Genomic DNA, 18778 nt, shown 5'->3' on the forward strand with positions numbered 1-18778 from the left:
GTGTAAATTGTATCTTCCCTTGCAGTAAATGTCAACCAATGCCCTGGATTCAAGACCTTTTCGCTTTTTACAACAAAGTATGTCTTATTCATCATGCTCTACAGCAAAATCAGATCATTTTAAGGAAAGTAATAGAGAAAGTATTAGATACTTCAATTCATATATCATGACTAAAAAAGGCCCATATTTTTATGTAAAATTCTCATGAGCTGGCTCCTTCCTTCATACTTCCACATTTTGCCTAGTTTTTCCTAGACACTAGGAGAAATGCACTGTTAACATTCTGTATTATCTTTTAATTTGCCAAAAGTATTGTGCCTCTGAAGCCACAACATTTAAGAATAGGCACTCATTAATCTTAAGGTACTCCATTTGAAAATGGTTTTTCATTTCTTTGTGTTTATCCTTAGCTAATAAGTCCTTATAAAAGGGAACCAGCCACCAGCATTGTTCATTTTTTTCCCTTTAAGATGGTTTGCAGACTGTAATGCTGCGATATACACATGATTTTCTTTTTCGTTTCTTTTTAAGCAAACTTGAATTTTCTTATGAATTGCATTTTGACATCTTTCTGTGACCCTGTAGACAAGCATCACATTAAAACAACATTCTTCACTGACACCATTCAGTTATAAATATATCCATAGCATGACAGTCTTCCTGCATGCCTAATATTGGCATGAATATCTCACTGCCTGATGGTAAATACTTCAAAGATGGGATACATGCATGTGCATGTGTGTTTCTCTCCAAAATAAGGCTAGCCCAAGACTTTGCAAAAAGTTGGACTCAGCAATTCAGTTTTCCTTCTCAGTTTAACAGTATTGGGCAGTTCTCACCTGAGTCCCTCGCCTTGAGAGGAGAAAAGTTATCTTTTGCCAGCAGTGAATTGCTGAAAATGAATAAATGCTGCTGGGGCCTTCATTCCTCTTCCCAATTTCTAATGCTTGAATTTTCCAAAGAAAAAATAATCTGTCAGTGGCTTGTCCCTCCCCTGGGCCACCCTTGTCTTTTGCCCTCTGCCACAGGATGTACACTCTCCCTTGCTCTTCCTTGCCCACTTCCAAAAGCAGTAGCTTTCCTAATAGCCTAACTGGAAATTGCTCTGAGGGAGTCTTTCTCAGAAATTTAAGGGTGGTGACACAATTTCCCCCAAAAGTTAGGTCAAAATGTGCATTAAACTCTAATTACCCGATACCCTCACATCCTAAGGTTGGTTTTTGGTTTGAAGAGACCTAGGTCAAGCTCACAGAAATGAACTCTTAAGAGTCTTTCTGTCATCATTGATAAGCCTCGTGTTGCTGACACCAAAATCTTGTTCTTAGAAATATTTGCTAAGCCTGAATTTGTTATATAGCTTCTAAACTTCAGATAAGTCACCTAGTGCCTTTATCACAAAATTAATAGAGTATGATCATCTAATTTGGTAGAAGTAGTACAGTAATTTAGAACCTCTGGTAACATCATATTTTGAGAATTGAAATATAGAAGTATTATTAATATGCACAAAAAGCCAATACTTTATGACTCAATAGTAAGAGTAGTGTCCAAAATTTTTCATGAAGTCTTTCTTTTGTATTCAAAGATAGCTGTGTCTGTTTGATAAAAATTCTTAATATGTAAGAAAAGAAAAAGCATCTTTTTTTACATCCCATTAAGTCAGTCTGTTTTGTATTTTTGCTTGGACTGGATGGTGTGTGAACTTTTCTGGTTAAGAAGAGAGGTGGTGTAATTTAAAGATAATTTTTGTATTACAAAATAATTATTATCACCTGTGAATAAAGTGTGGGGAAAAGGCACCTATGTGATTGAAACTAGAAGCTTTGTTAGTAACATCAATTCATTGCTTGAATATTGCGCAGTCAGTCATTTATCATGGCAATATCCATTAGATTTATTATTTAATAATATGTAAGTGGCACTAAATTAAGACTTGTGAAATCATCCAAACTGGTACCTGATTGCCTGTCATCTTTCTCGATTCTAATTTATATTTTTCAGGAGGTTATTTAGTACTATAGCAAAAAATGCTAATTAATGATGAGGTAAGGTCACAAGTAGAGTGTACATCCACTGAGGAAGCTTCCAAAGAGGAAATGCGAGATCAAGGTTAATGCTAGATTTGTGTCACAGGTATTCTATACAAGCCTTTAAAATATTCAGCACACCATTATTTCACTGTTACTGACATTTTAAAATTTTGATTAAAGAAAAAAATAAGAACCCCAACTCCCTCTCACACACATTTTTCCCTTTCTTTTTATTTTAGCCTAGGTTTTTCCTAGAATATTAACATAATTCCTAAAAATTCTCTTTTTCCCTATGTCTTTTGAGTGAGAAGATTTTGCTAGGACCCTAAATGTTTCTAATGAACCTTTTTACTTTTGAAAAAGGTTTTCTTCAAACAACTGCTGATGAGTTTTGCTCTTACTACGCAAGAAAAGATGGCGGGTTGTGCTTTCCAGATTTTCCAAGAAAACAAATGAGAGGACCAGCATCTAACTCCTTGGACCAGATGGAAGAATATAACAAAGTGGAAGAGATCAGCAGGTCCACACAGATAAATACTCTTTAATCTTAAAAAATGACAAATCTTGTGGTTTTGACAGTGACTCATCTGCCTGTGTTATCTTCAGGAGCTAAGTCCTCCAGATGCTTGATTCTTTTTCTTTTTGGTACTTTGCTTCTCTACAATCATAGCTTAAATGTTTTGAATGCTTAGTTTACTAATTCTGTGTTACAAGCTTGGTTTCTCTATGACTCATCCGAATTTTATGGGTATAGTTTTAAACTTGAATTTTATGATTGTTGTTAGCTTATGGTGCTGTGGAAGTACTCTACACAACTGTTACTGGCAAATCAGACAAGACGTGCTCCATAAAAGAAGTCAACCTTCTTATAAATAGATCTTAGAACTTTCTGAGTGCCTTCTTGTCAGGTTTCGTTATTGGGAGTAAAAGCTAGTTTTAATTACAGTTACTGAAAGATGAGATAATGAACTTATAAAAATTGAAAACATATACATGTTTGGGCTCTCACTTTTACTTTCTGGCAGAAGGCTGTTTTATTTTTTTCCATTGAAAAGACTTTAAATGAATCACTGAAAAGGCTCGTTATGGTACTTGGTTTAGCAATACTTCTTGCTTCTCACAACTATTGATTCCAGGGGAAATACATTTTGAAAAGGATACTGAGGGCGTCCTTGTCCTACTTCATCTCAAGAAAAACTTACTGCTTTTCCTTAATTTGTTTAGAAAACACAAACACAACTGCTTCTGTGTCCAGGAGGTTGTGAGTGGGCTACGGCAGCCTGTTGGGGCTATGCACAGCGGGGATGGCTCACACCGGCTCTTCATCCTGGAAAAGGAAGGCTACGTGAAGATACTCACCCCTGAAGGAGAAATATTCAAGGAGCCTTATTTGGACATTCACAAACTCGTTCAAAGTGGAATAAAGGTTGGCTTTTAAAATTTTATTTCCCTTTGCTCTGGCTATGTTGATTTTAGTGTTATCTTCTACCACTAAAATATAAATATGTTTATATTTTATTATATAAATGTTATAAATGTAACACTTAAATACCAAGATATTTCTTCATAATAAAAGAAAGAATAAGGAGAAAATGTAGACGCCACAGAAGGGCTATGTTACTATGGCAATTTAATGAGGCAATGACATTGAATTTTTCTGTTATTTGCTGGCTACTGAGCAATGCAATCAGACTGATACTTTGATATGCTTTCCCCATGTAATTTTCACATTTGAAATAATTTTTGGTTTTATACAGTGTTTCTCTAAATATTTCTTAACAGGCATAATGGGATTGTATATCAGTGTTTCCTGTTAGATACAAAGGCCCTGTATTTTTTAATCGCAAATCATTCTTTCACCATATCTATTTTTGTGTCTGTGTCAAAAAAACACTTCTTAGACTATGACTTCCTTGTACAATGTTTTTACAGGTAAGTCAGATATTTTTACCTGTAATATATCATCTGTGTAATGTATAAGCATGCCTATTCCCTTCTTTCCCACTTCTCTAATTTGAATTCTCAGGTTAAATAATCTAGGTACGCAAATAAAACTATTGTCAAGTTTGTTTCATCTGGGTAACACAGTACAAATTAGCAATAGGAGAGTATAAAGCAAATACTGGAATTCTAAAATTAAGTCATTTAACAGTTGATGCCTATTTTAGAAAGAAACAAAGTAATAGTATAACTTGGCCAGATCAGGTTATCCTTTTCACTTCTTAACTGGAAAAACAACAAGAAAGGTTGGCATTCTTCTACTTGTATAAAAAGGAACTTCTTACTCTCCTATGCTACTCAAAGGTAAGACCACCCAAACTGAAAGAAACAAGTGAGAAAAAAAAAAGTTATATTCTGGATATCTATTTAATACCTACCAGGTTAAAAAGAATTAGAATGAGTCAGTTAGAACACAAGTATGCCAGGTAGTCAAGATCACCCAGCCTCAGGCTCATGGTGTGACGGCCCCAAGACATGCTCCTAAGAGAAGTGAACCTTTTTGTGAAAAAGGACTTTAGCACCAAGACACGGCTCATTTGGAAAAGCCTTTTTAACTCAGTGGTTTCATTTCTCTCCCAATAAAACTTTTCATTAAAATCTACAGCAAATAATGAAAATGCAGCTTTAGTGTTTTGCATATCAGTATGTAATAAATAACCTCCAAACTGAAACTCCTCCCAGGGGGATTGATGAGGAGAGTGAAAGCAACAGCAGCAAATATGTTACTCATGCTCAGGGCACTGCTCCTTCCCATAAAAGTTAACCATACTCTCTGTAAAAGGAAAATGGGGAAAAATAGTTTTAAATCATCCTCTGTGATCTCATTGGTTAAACAAAACCACTATTAAAGTTTTGATATACTTTCTCCTGGTTTTCACATCAAAATTAAATGAATTTTTTTCTTACTACACAGATAATACAGGTCCATGTTAATAAATGTGAAAACAGGCAAGAAACATTTTAAAACTTTTTCCCAGTCAACTTTGAAATAAAATTAAAATCAAATCATACATATGTGTGTGTATATATATACATATATCTGTGTGTGTGTGTATATATATATATATATATATATATTCTTTAATCCTTTTCTTCACTTAACCATATGTCTTAAAGACTTGCCCCATATTTAGAAACTTTTCTTAAAGACTTATTTTTTAAACCTTTTGGATGTTCCATTTTCTTATTATGAGACATTAAGAATGACTCCAATATTTTGTTTTTATCATTGTAAATAATGTTACTTACCATCCTTGCACATATTAATTAACTTGGTTGGTAGATTATTTCCTTAATATTTATTCATAAAAAGAACATTACTGAGTTGAAGAATAAATACCATAATACATATTGCCAATTTGCTTTAAAGTATATTTTTAAATATTTGAGGAAACAATGTATAGTTTTCAAATATTGAGTAAAAGTGTTGGTATTATAAAATACATATATGATAAAATTAGATGTAGAAAAGGCTTACAATACTGGGAAATTTAGTGGTGAGAAATAATAGAACTGATAATATTTCTATTTCAATTTCTGTCTAAAGAATGGCTGTCTGGCCACCCTTAAAACTGTGTTACTTTGAAGTTTCTCTATTTCAGTTTACATCCACTCATTTGGACATTGAATGAAAGATTCATTTGGATATTCTGTTCTGACCTGGAAATATTTCATCACACAATGAAATGGTACAAACCAGGATATAACAGTTCCATGTTTGTACTGTGAGCCTCTAGAAATTCTGCATAACTTGGCCAAACTTGCAGAAAATCTTGTAGAATATGGCATCCTCTTTTCCAAAAGAGCTGCAGGTCTTTGGGAGCTTAAAATAAATTTCAAAATCCAAGGGCCGGGGATTGAGCTCAGTGGCTCAACCGCCTGCCTCGCAAGCACAAGGTCCCGAGTTTGATCTACGGTACCAAAAAAAAGAAAAGAAAAGAAATAAGAGGAATTCCTGATTGTAATAATTTCTGAAAGCTAATGCTGGTGATGAAAAAATCTGGAATACATTCTCCACTAATTATCTATTAAGAATTGACAGTGATTTCTGTCACGTGATAAAGGCAGATATTTTTTTGTGGCAAGGAGCTGGACTTAGTTGATCTTAAACTTCTCCCAGCCTTGATTCTTCTGACTGCTTTAGAGGAAAGCCATTGGCAAGAGCCAATCATTAAAGAATTTGGACAACTCTTTCCTACTTGGGTCTTGACCAAAGATAAAAAGATGATTTTTTAAATGGCCAGTTTGGGCTGCCTAATTTGCAGGAGATTGTAATATACTGGAGGTTTAATTGTACACAATTCACATGGGAAAAGTTATCTCCAAAAAGCTACATGCAAAACACAAACTAAAGAACTGACTTCATTTTGCCATGGGAAGAAAGTTGTGGGGTTGAGATTAAAGAGTAAATCAGAAATATATTTTTAAAATATATAGTAATTTGATAAATTTTTGGTGACAGTAGATTGTGCAAGGGAATCACTAACATCATAGAATGGCCCAAGTGTCATTCTGGTGAGAAGACACTAGAATCTTCATTTCGTGTGTGTGTGTGTGTATGTGTGTGTGTATGTGTGTGTGTACATATACATTCTTTTTTTTTTTCATCCCCAAGGGGGAAATTACAAAAACTGTAATATCTCTAGGGGAAGTCTTTAAGGTACTTGGTGATTAGCTTTTATCTGAATTTTAAATCAGAATATCTGGCAAGTAGAACTAGCTTCATCTTATCAAAATCACTTGGGAGTTTCCAAAAATGGCAATACTCAAATTAAATCAGAGTATCTAGTATTGGGAGCCAGGCATAAAGTTTTCCCAGGTAATTTCAATGTGTAGTCAGTTTGAAAACCTCTTGTTGAGACTGAGCTAACAAGCATTTAGATCAGTTACATAAAGAATGAGACACATTTTCTCTGCCTATTACTGATGGGACCCTTGAGAGCACGTGGCTGGACCCCAGTTGTCATTTGCCCCATACCTTTTGTTATGTAGCTGGTCTACACATATTACTTGTCCAGTTTGAGAAGATAAGTTAACTGTGATAATGTGAAGGTACTTGATATAAAGTTCTGAAAATGATATTTTAATAGTTAATTCTAATTGGGAAATTGCTTTACCTACTCCACCTTCTCCTGTTTTTATTTTACTTATTTATTTTCTCATGTTAGAATCTGGTGCTCAGTTAGCTGGCAAAATTATTATTGTTCCTATTCCTAAAATACGTAGTTTTCCCTTCTGTCTGCAAACCCTTGTTTAAAGGACCAGGACTCCAGGAGGTGTCCTTAGTGAAATCTCACCAAAGCTCCTTTGACTACCAGAAACCTGAAAGCCAGCCTTAGCGTTGCATGTGTGCAGAAGGCAGGACAGGCCTGCACCTGTCACCTACAGGGTGGCCTCTGCAGGAGACTGGCGGGCATCGTCCTCTGTCACTTAGCTCTCCCCAGTGGTCAGAGGTTGGAGAGGCTCATGCCCTCAGCAGCCCCCAGCTTGCATTGTGCAGCAGACACAGCTGAAAGACTTCTCTATCACTGAGACAAGTGTCACTGGACCCTTTCCTCCCTATCTACTTGGATCCTCACTTCAAAAGATGCCTTTTGAAGCAGTCTTTTTACTGGAGGAGGAGAGGACGTAAGGCTGAAAGTGCTGATTGTCCGGGTGAATAAACCCATTGAGGGGGAACTCTTGAGAGACAGCAGTGTGGGTGCCTGACAGTCCCAGGAGGAAAACATAGGGTCTACCAGGGCAAGTCCTTCCTGGGTAGCATCTGAGTTCACAAGCTTGTAAATTACAGGCATTACTATGAGCTTTGAAAGTTCAGCAAAATCGAAGTGCCATAAGCCATTAAATGGGGTGGGATGTTCCATTTCTCTGAACATTGTCAGGGACCTAACCTTTCGTGCTTTTCCTTGCTTTTGACTTGCAATCTTATAGCTGCCATGAAATGTTGCTGTGTTTTTGCTTGAGGGAAATGAGTCAAAGCAGAAATGAGAACGAATTTACTTTTCAAAAGTGCATAGCATGCATCGATGTATCATATGGTGATGACTGGACCACATATAAAATGCTTCCTTAGAAAGATTGTTAGAACTCTGAATTGAAGCATGGTTTGAGTTGAAAGAAAGCATATGTTCAATTGAAAGAAAGCAGCAAATTATGTTTGTTAAACATTACAATAGAAGAATTACCATTCTGGAAAATTTTTGTAAACTATGTGCCATTTAAAAAATTGTTGACATATCAAATTACTGCTTAGAAGTTACTACTTTGCAATCTTATAGCTGCAATAAAAAATTTTAAGTCCGAACATATTTTGCAATCTTATAGCTGCAATCTTATAATGTACTCCTTTTGGGGGGGTAGTTTAGAATTCTGATTCCATAACATTCAGTTAACATGTAGATCTGTGTTAAAAATGTTTGAGTGCAGTCATTTTTAATATCAAGGTAGTAGTGATTTTTTAATATTTTAAATATCTAAATATTTTATTGAGTGCTGTTGATATATTACATCAAAATGCTTCCACTGTGAAAAATCATTTTTAATTTTTAAATGAGATTTATCTCATTTTGAATCCACTGTTAATGCCCACAGAGAAAAATTATTTTTTAGAAAGTAAAAAGTCCCTTACTACAGTTATATATCCCTAATCCCAAAATCAGAAATCTAAAGTGCTTCAAAAATCCAAAGGTTTTTGAGCACCGACGTGACACCACCAGTAGAAAATTCTGCATCATGAAACTTTGTTTCATGTACAAAATTATTAAAAATATTGTATAAAATTATCTTCAAGCTATATCCATGAGGTATATGTAAAACAGAAATGAACTTTCATTTTCAGATTTGGGTCCCACCCCAAACCATCTATGGAAATCCCATCACATAGATGGAAATATTTCAAAATTCAAAAAAATTTAAAACCCAAATACTTCTGGTCCCAAGTATTTTGGGTAAGGGATACTTGACCTGTAATGTGAAAAAAATCTAGGTGTAATTTTCTGTTGTGTTAAGTTTTCTCTTCTGTTATTCTTTCATTACTTTATAATTTGATATTCTATTGATAGAACCTTTTTGATAAATAAAAGTATATATGTGTATATAGACAGCTTCACCTGTTAAGTTGTCTTCAATCATGCATTTTATTTTAACCGTGAGTAGTGCTCTATGTCCAAACAACTGAGTAGAAAAAGGCCTCCTTTTTCTACATGTCAAGTCCTATGTCTTAGGTGAAACAAGGAAAGTTCTTATGTTAATGTCTATTTAGTTATTGAAGACTCAAAGGGCAAAGGAAATAGAGGCTATAAATCTGAGAAATTCTATGGTAATCGTGTCAAGCAAGCAGAATACCAAGAAATCTGGACCTTAAAACAAGGCTTGTCATCTTGAAAAGTTTTCTCTGCTATGTCCACCATCTCCTAGAGACCCATCAACCAGAAGACCAAAGAGGGCCCTTTGGTGAAGATGATTGTCATGGCTTACCAATGGCAACATTCCCTCAGGAAGAGAAAACATCAGAGATCACAAAATTACCTTCAAGAGGTAGAGGGTAGCACAACATTCCCTGTGAAAGATCTCTAGTAGCTTTTTTTCCTGGTGTGTGTGTGTGTGCATGCGCACTTGTGTGTGCACGCGTGTGTGCGTGTATACTTAAGATTTACCCTCTTAGCAAATAGCAAGTATACAATATAGTCCAGTACTGCAGTCTGCAGACAAACCCTGTTGGTGCAGGGATCCTGTGGTCTTTCTTATTATCATAGCCACCAGTTTGTAAGCACCTACTTTGCCAATTTATTGCATAGATCATCTCTGTAATCCTGCAGATACCCTGTAGGGTAGGTATTAATGTGCCATTTCACGGATAAGGAGACCAAGGCCCAGATAAATAAACTGCCTGAGATAACACAGCTCCAAATGCTACAGCCAGATTTCAAATGCTGATTGTCCGAGAACTGTGTTCTCAATCATACCATGGTGCTGGGCTGGGACATGGTGCGCACCTGTGATCCCAGCTACTTGAGGGGCTGAGGCAGAAGGGTCCTAAGTTTGAGCCCAACCTGGACAACTAAGCAAGACCATGTCTCAAAATAGAAGATGGAAAGGGCTGGGAAGGAGCTCAGTGCTAGAGCACTTTCCTGATATATCTGAGTCCCTCGGCTCAATCTCCAGTACCACAAAAAAGAAAAAAAGGATAGAAAAGGAAGAGAAGCCAACTAGATTACTGAGAGTTGCTCAGCAGAGGCTGAGGGCGTAGGATCTAGAGACAAGACCAGCCTACAGACCTGGGTTCTAGCCACGCAACACCTGTACCATGTACTGATGGTTTGACCCTGAGGGAATTAATTTCGCCTCCTTAGGCTTAGTTTTTTCATCTGTTGAATAGATAATAAACAGTGGCACCTAACACTTTGTGTGCGTGATGTCCTATAAGTGGGAAGTGCTTTGTAAGCCTCAGCTGTTATGGTCATCTAAGATCATACATGAAAAGGAGAGGAAAGAAAGGGAAAATGCTCAGCACTCTTCTGCACAACCCACAAGCTCTAGTGACCAGGCAGTTCTCTTACCTGATATTCAAACAGACCCCCTTCACTTATAGGAAAACCGTGACTGTGTTTGCCCCTAAACAATATGGTTGTCCCACGGAAACAAAGTTCACTGATGCATGTGGAGTTTGCTTTATCTCAAAAAGATAAACCTAGGCCATGCCATTTGCTATTTAAATATGTCTCTAGAGAAAAATAACACCTTCAACTCCACAACCCCATCTATTGTGATTAGGTCTGTGATGTTGCTACCTACCTCATGATGCCAAAGCCTCCCGTTCTGGAGTTTCTCAGGGCACATGCCTTATGGTGATTAAGCACAGGGCAGCCAACCCCTGAGTATGGCAGCAACCTTTCATCAGAATTTGCTTGCTTTCATAGTAGTTTTTCTCAACCTGGATATTCTAGTAATGTAGGTCTTTTTTGTGTTTATTTTGGAACATGGTTTGTGTCAATCTGCCATGGAGTTAATAAATTGTAGGATTTGCAAAGGAAATATACTGGGACTGAAAACTAAGAAGGCACATATTTTTTGCCCATGAGTAGCTATTGCTCAAAACACTGATTTAGAATGTCAGAAGTTGGAAGGAGGGCAAATGGGTAAACTCGCTATAAAGTTAATATGTAATGTTGTGTTACAGACAGTGCATTACTCAAATTATTTTTTTAAAAAAGACTGGTGAAACAGTATGAAGTCAGAGGAGAAAAAAATCTTTAAAAATTCTAAAGTTAATCAGTAAGGCAACATCAGTAAACTTGGTGAAATGTGCTGAAGGTCAGGTGTAAGAATAGCTAAGTGGAATCAGCTCAGCTAACCCCCCTTTAGCCCTCAGGCCACAAAATACCTTCTTCCTGTCATCCTGACTCGGAAATTGATAGACAGTCTTCCAAATCAGTAAGCAAATTTACTCTTTGGTTTGGGTCTGCTTTTCTGTGACTAACTTTGGGAGTTTGATAATACAGTATAGCATATGGTTTTCAACAGAGTTCCTTCATCTCTGTACATAATTGTCAGTATGGAATCTATAGTATTCATATACAGTGAACATGTACAAAAATATATTATCAGCTACTATAATACATTTTAATTTATTTGTTGGTATTGTTGGTACTATTCATCAATTGACAGTTATTTTAAAGCCTGTAAAGTCTGTAATTTTGTCAAACTATCATATCTAAGTGGTCAGAACTAGGGATATATAAAGTGTTTTTAAAAACTCAATCATTGGTTAGAAACTAAAATCATCTTTGCACTTTTCAGTAAAAAAATGCTTTGAAAAATAAGATTCTATTTATCAAGACTATTCTGAAATGTGTGTGAAAAGCTTGAGAATTTTTATTTCTAAATCCTGTAATTTTCTAGCCTTGTCTAACTTTGTGATACTAAGTGACAATGCATAGGGTCACATTGGTGCTCAGGAATTATCACTAAAAAATAGGTAAAATTTTAAATATTTTATTTAACAAATTTCCATTTTACTCTTAGTGTGCCACATACAATTAATCATAAGTTCGTCCATTAACTCATTTAAATATTATATAGACCTAAATTTCAAAACATTAGAAAAACTATTTAAAAATAATTTACTATGATAAGTAGGTGCTAGCTACTCTATTATACCTATAAATAGTAGGGCTAGGACAAAAGAGACTATTAATGAATTTTATCTAAACTATTCCCATCATTGCTAGCAGTTGAGATTATTTAATCTGATTATAGAACTGAATCTAGAAAACTACAGGTAACACAAAAATAAAACATGAAAAGAGATCTTAAAGTTTTATGGATGGCCACAAAATTCTTGAGAAAAGAACATTCCTTTCAAATATTCAATTATCAAATATTCTGGCTTTCTCTTTAAAAATGGCTAAAACATTTTTTTTTAATTCTAATAAACTATTTCTAAACCAGTCTCATAGCCCAAAGCACTTATGATCCAAATGGATCACAACATTAAAAAAGACAACATCTGTCCTCGGATTCTTTGTAGGTAGAGGAGTTTATCAGCTCCACACAACCCTTAGCCACAGTTTGAAAATGTTCAGAAGAATTTCTTTTAAAAAAAGCCTGCATGCACAGTAAAAAAAGGAAAATATAAGGTTGGAGGAAATATTGGGAAAGAGCTACTCTTCAAAGGATAAAAAGATTCCCATTAAATTCTCAGACTGCCCGTGAGAGATTTGGGCAGTGAGTCTCCCACGGCGCAAACATCGTTGTGGGTGTGTGTGGATACACCTATCCAGGAGAAGTGAGCCAGAACTTGAGCCAGCCTGCCCCACACAGGCGTTCCCAAACAGCTGTCATAAGTTATCAGAGACTACTTGAGTCTGGACTCAAGCCTGTGACCTGAGGTTGAAAAAGTCATGCACCTCATTCTTTTTGTGGTTTCTCCCTGTGTCACCACGAAGGCTTCTGTTTTCATGTCTATGGATTTGGAGGATCAGATGACCCCAGGACATTAATAATATATTTACTCCCGAGGCTTCTCTGTACATCACCCTGGGGCTGATCTTACACTTCTGTGCCTTGCTGTAAAGTGCTTTGTTCTGCCAAAGGGCTTTGCCCTACAGTTAACATCAGACTTTAATTACAACCAACAGATATGGTCTCTGTGGCCAAGGACGTTTGTTGTTATTAAAATTTTTGCTTTGATTAAATGTCAATGCATATAAAATTTATGGGCAAAATTAACAAAAAAGCCAAGCCTTCCAGACATGACTAGATGAGCTTTTTCCCTTGAGAAGAATCACTAGAAGTGCAGCTAAGTAAAACTTCTGGTGGCAACATCAGTTCTCATTGTCTCTAAGCCCTGATGGCTCCCACTCCTGCTGCAGCTCGGTCAGGTTTGTGTGAGAAGCCATCCAGTCCAGTTGTACCCACCACTACCAAGACAGCGGTGCCTCTGTTGCCTCAAAGCAGTTATATGATGTGGAGCAATGCATTTATCCTTCTGGGGCCTCTGAATCCTTACCTTTGAAGTCAGAGGACTAAAATAAGAGATACCTTGTATTTTCCTGGCTCTAAAACTCTGTACAATTCAAAATCAGTTTTTGGATGGTTTCTGAGAGAATTATGGTCAAGAGAAGTGGTCAGATCACTCCCTGCCTGCCCAGGCTCACTTTGCTTTATTTTGATTTTATTTAGTTAGTTCTTCACTTTTGTCGTGATCCAGAAACCCAGACAACATCTTCCACCTTATGACACTGTGGTCATCCCTGCCCCAGTTAAACCTGTCAAACCTACAGTAACTCAGCATGTTCTGGGACTTGGGGTTTAGTCAGTGGAAAGATAATGTTTTGAATGTATGGGGATAATGGCGTAATGATTTTCCAAACTTGGGTTTTGCTCGTTTTGCTGCAGGAAGGGACAGCCCAGAGCTGAATGGAGGGAGAGTGGGGAGTGACAGGAGATGAATTTGCAGTTGGGCAGCTGTTGAGGGGCGGGCAGGAAGTGTGCATCAGATTCTGGAGAATCTTAGAGATTCTGCCACTGTCTCTGGCTTTTACTCAGCACGAAATGGGGACTCACTGGAGAGTTTTGAGCAGAAGAATGATATGATCTGACTTAAACTTTCTCATCATGATCAAAAACAGCCATGCTGTGAGTATAGACTTGGAAGGGCAAGGGCAGGCGCAAGGATATAGATTGAACAGCATTTTCTACTTCCAACTCTATTGAAGGGTGCCTTGAGCCTGTAAGCCAGGTGGTTGTTTGTTTTTCTATCCCAGCCTCAATTTTTTTACCTGTAAAATGAGAGGTCAATAATACTGGAGTTTCTTCTCAGTTTCAACTTTCAGTGGGTCAGTACTAGGAGGAATATTTAGAAATGTTCCTTATTTGGCATAAGCATTTTTACACATGGTATTTCCTGAATTTATACTTTCTTTCTCACACTTTTAAAGTCCCAATTTCAAAACTCAGTACATTAGCAATATAGGATATTTAATGGGCTCTCAAAAAGGTTGTAAATTATAGGAAAATATCAATTGTGGTAAAGAAGGAGGGCTCACTCTAGGCCAGTTGTAAGTGCTAATTCATGAAAATGGTAACCACAACCAAAGACTATTCTTCCTAGGGAAATGCACATTTAAAGAGGGAAGGGGATCAGATGATTACTTTTTAAAAGAATGATTGTACTTGGACTTAGCATAAAGAAGTGGTCAAAATCCAGGTATTCTATAGTCAGAGAAGATTAAAATGATAACAGGATATAAAAATATAGACCTCAAATAAGGAGGCTATGGAAATGTTATTATAAGGAAATTTCTTTTAAAATTATAAAATAATGACCTTGCTTATAAAGTACTCATCATTCATTCTTAAAAGATTTTTCCCAAGTATCCTCAGTGGATTCCTTGTTCGTGGCATTTGAACAAATAACCTCATTTAACAAATCAGTGTTTTAGGCTGTTTGTTAAACTAGCAAAGATCTCTCTATTTCTCTTACCTGCATCATGAATCTATACAGGTGAATTTGGTTGTGGATAGAGTAAATTAGATGTGAAAAATTGAAACGGGAAACAGGGTAATGCTTGGTCATTTTACTTGCACATTTAAGGATTTCTGTGCTCTGTTTCCTTGAGAGAAATCCCATGGTGCCAATTAACCTAACTTATTCCAAAACAATTCTCTGTTTGAAAAGAATAATTTTCATTGTGGGTGTTCCTTGAAACTGTCTGCTTCATTCCCTGTTATTACTGAGATGTGTGCTGCACAATTGAAAGCACCAGCTTCGTTTCCATTTACTGTATAGATTAGGCTGTATCCCACACACAGTGTCAAATAATCTGTTTTCATTTTATCCAACACACACATTTTTAACTTTCAGCAATTTCGAAATATACAAAAGCCATCTCTATCTAATATTAAACCAAATCCTTTATGTAAAAAATATTTTTATAAAACTAAAAGCTGGAGATTTGTTTTAATTGGGAAATAGCTTTTCTTACAAAAATAATTTTAAGTCAACTTTCTTGGCTTGGTCTAAGTGCCATCTTCATTTTCTTTCTTTCTTTCTTTTTTTTTTTTTTTTTTTTTGGTACCGGGGATTGAACTCGGGTCCTTGCATTTGGGCAGCAGCGGGTGAAACCACTGAGCTAAATCCCCGGCCCCATCGTTTTCCTTTGAAATAACGTGAATGCATTTTTTTCCCCAGTGTGAGGGGGAAAAAAAACTGGAACACAAAAGATCGAAAAGGATATAACTAACTCAGTAAATGCATTCTCTTTTTATTAGTCTGTGTTGTCTATTTGGGTTTCTGGAATATTTTTTTAAAACCTAATAAATCAATTTACTAATATTCACTCTAAGATTTAATTTGGTGAATAGAATATATGTGCTTTTCATCAGGGCACACATCTTTTTAAGTCTGAAACTACCACACACAGAGAACTTAATTCTGACAGACATTTGTTCTTAGCATAAATACTTTAGGGCCAATAGTTGTCCCCACTTAATCATGTTTCTTAAAAGTGAATTCCAGAAAACTGGAGGCCCCAGCTGACCCCTGGTAAGGTGAGTTGTCAGTAAATTACTTTTATGATGTGCCCTAGGGAAGCAGGTCTGCTAGAAACTGAGCAGGGAGCTGGCCCTCTCTTGCCTGTGGGGGGTGACCTTTAACTTTATCTAACCTTTACATCTCTAATTCTAAATTTCTGGGAGGCAGCTAGTGGCATTGTTGGATAGCATATTAAGAGAGACCTCTCTTCTACCAGAAGACAGCATTGACCACACATTTCTTGTTTAATTTCCAGATGGGGCATGCAAGTATGCATTTTATTTCTACAATTTAAATTTAAATACCAAACATGTAATGAGAAATAGGAATTTAAAACAGATCATAGTTGAATTATGACTGTGTTGGGTGACATTTGGAAGTCACTGTAGAAAATTTAATCCTTCTAGTCTTGTTAATTTGAATCTGTTGTGGCACTTGAAAATTTATAAGAACCATAATCATGAATGATATCAGATATCATATCAGAATTCATTTACTAGGCTGGGGATTTAGCTCAGTGGCACTGTGCCCGCCTGGCAAGTACAAGATCCCGGTACCAAAACAAAAAAAAAAAAAAGAAAAGAATTCATTTATTTATTTTTCACAAAATATTTAATTATTTAAGACAAATCTTGTCAGTTTTTTCTCCATTATGAGAAAGATTTTATGGTACTTTTGGGGGGATAGTAACAAATTTAAATTCAGCTTTTTGGAATTAGCAGACATAAGTATTTAGATTCAGTTTTAGATTAAAAAATAGATGAAAGTATTGGAAAACAATGCTTTTTACACATTAGAGAACACAAAGGATTATTAATTTTCCATATAAGGATGTAACATGCAAACCCAGATATCTACGTTTCAGCTCTACCACAGCTATCTCTTTCTTTTTTATTTTTTTCATTAGTTTTAGCTGATATTGAATGGGCCAGTATTTTGCTTTCTTGCATAAAGAAAATCATTTCACAGTTTAATTTTACTGTTAGTAAGTATATCATATGATTAAGAAATAGCATATATATAAATAAAACACAGTATGACTGAGTGAAATATTACTAAAGCTAAGCATTTTCAAAAAATTACACACCTACTTTTTAACCAGCCAATGTTTAGATATATGAATATATAGACTAAATGTAGCCTATTTCTTTTTTTTTTTGTTTTTGGTACCTGGGATCGAACTTGGGTCCTCAGCTTGCAAGGCAGGCGCCAGAACCACTGAGCTAAATCCCCAGCCCGTATGTAGCCTATTTCTATAATCACTTTAGTTTATGTTTCATATTGTAACATAAGCAAAGCCAGGTAGTGTGAGCTTTACATTTGATATCAACCTTTTTGAGATCACCAATAAGCGGGCATAAAACCAAGTAATGTAACTTCAGTAATTTTTCAGGGGGGAAGGAAGAGATCAACAAATTCTTCCCTATAAACAAAAGATTCTGGCTTGTGAGTGTACATAAACAAGATGGAAGTTTTGTTTTTGTTTTTGTTTTTGTTTTGTTTTTGTACCAGGGATCAAACTCGGGACCTTGCACTTGTGAGGCAGGTGTGGTGCCACTGAGCTAAATCCCTGGCCCAAAGATGGAAGTTTTAGGTATAGTTTTTAAATGCTATCCAGGAGGACCCATAGTAAACAAGTTGTCAACAAATGAGAGACATCTTTATTTGGTGGGGAAGACATTAAATTCATGACACTGGTGTTGGGAATCACAGCCTTGTGCTTCCAAATAATTTAGCACAAAATGCTCCCTCTTTTCCATTACAGTATTTGTCTTTGGATCTGGGAGAGATAATAGTAATAGTAATATGGAATGCAGGCATAAATCTTTGATAGCCCTAAGAAGATTTTACTTGAGAAAATGACAACCAAGCTCAAAGTCTTGAAACAAATTTGGAAACAGCAGAACAAAATAAATGACACATCAAGGCACTAATATCCAAATCTTCTTATACTGCTTGCTGCCAAAAGTAACCCTGCCAAAAGTCTCAGTTGTCATTGGTATACTACTGAGATATAGCTAGGTGTTTTGTCTTTTTATTTTGTAAAAAATTTCAAATGATGAAAGTACTTGGTGATTTTGACCACTGCAGCATGTTCCACATTATCATTCTATTCTGATGCCATCAAACCTATGTCAAGAGAGACACTCATTACATGTGATAGGCACCAAAAGAGCCCATCCCTGAAGCCATCTCGGAGCCCCAGGCTAAAACACAGAGCCTGAAGTAGAAGGTAGTTTTCCATAGGAAAATCAGAGTGCATTGATTGTCCAGGGAAAAAAAAAGTGGACAATGGGCAGGAAAAGCAGCAAGGAAATGAGAACCTTAAATCCAAACAGAGAAAAGAAATAGAAGCAGAAAAAATATAAATGACCTGGTACATTCTGTTGTTGCAGTTTAGTTTGGGAGATGCCCAAGAAAAGAACAGGTAACTCCATCCATCTGAGGATGGCTGGCTGTCCCTCACCTAGGAAATGATTCCTAAGGTTGAGAAAAGGAAAGCACCTGTGATGCTGGAAGCATCAAGAAAGGACTGGGATCAGGCTAAACATGTAAAATGAGCCCAAGGTGGGGTGGGGGGACCTATACAGAATTTTATGTTGGTAGGGCTTCAGAGTTTCTTCCTGTGGGAGACAGCAAGGACAGTATGGCTATGCCCTAGTGATGTGTTAGAGTCCTGTGTGACCAGTTGGTTTCTTAAGGCAAATGTCAT

At 36.3% G+C, this 18778-nt stretch overlaps 1 protein-coding gene across 3 annotated transcripts in view; it reads left to right on the plus strand.

The window, feature by feature from the left end:
• Positions 1-18778, plus strand: part of Hhip (hedgehog interacting protein) — a 93395-nt gene that overhangs the window by 9961 nt on the left and 64656 nt on the right. For all 3 annotated transcript variants that reach the window (XM_021247697.2, XM_021247696.2, XM_004868907.3), the window contains exons 3-4: positions 2394-2550; positions 3255-3456. In XM_021247697.2, the coding sequence (XP_021103356.1) occupies positions 2394-2550; positions 3255-3456 (359 nt within the window). The remainder of the gene's footprint in view (positions 1-2393; positions 2551-3254; positions 3457-18778) is intronic.

The sequence above is a fragment of the Heterocephalus glaber genome, unplaced genomic scaffold (assembly GCF_053883595.1).
Source record: "Heterocephalus glaber isolate CG9 unplaced genomic scaffold, H.glaber_assembly_v1.0 deba00001587, whole genome shotgun sequence".
NCBI lineage: Eukaryota > Metazoa > Chordata > Mammalia > Rodentia > Bathyergidae > Heterocephalus > Heterocephalus glaber.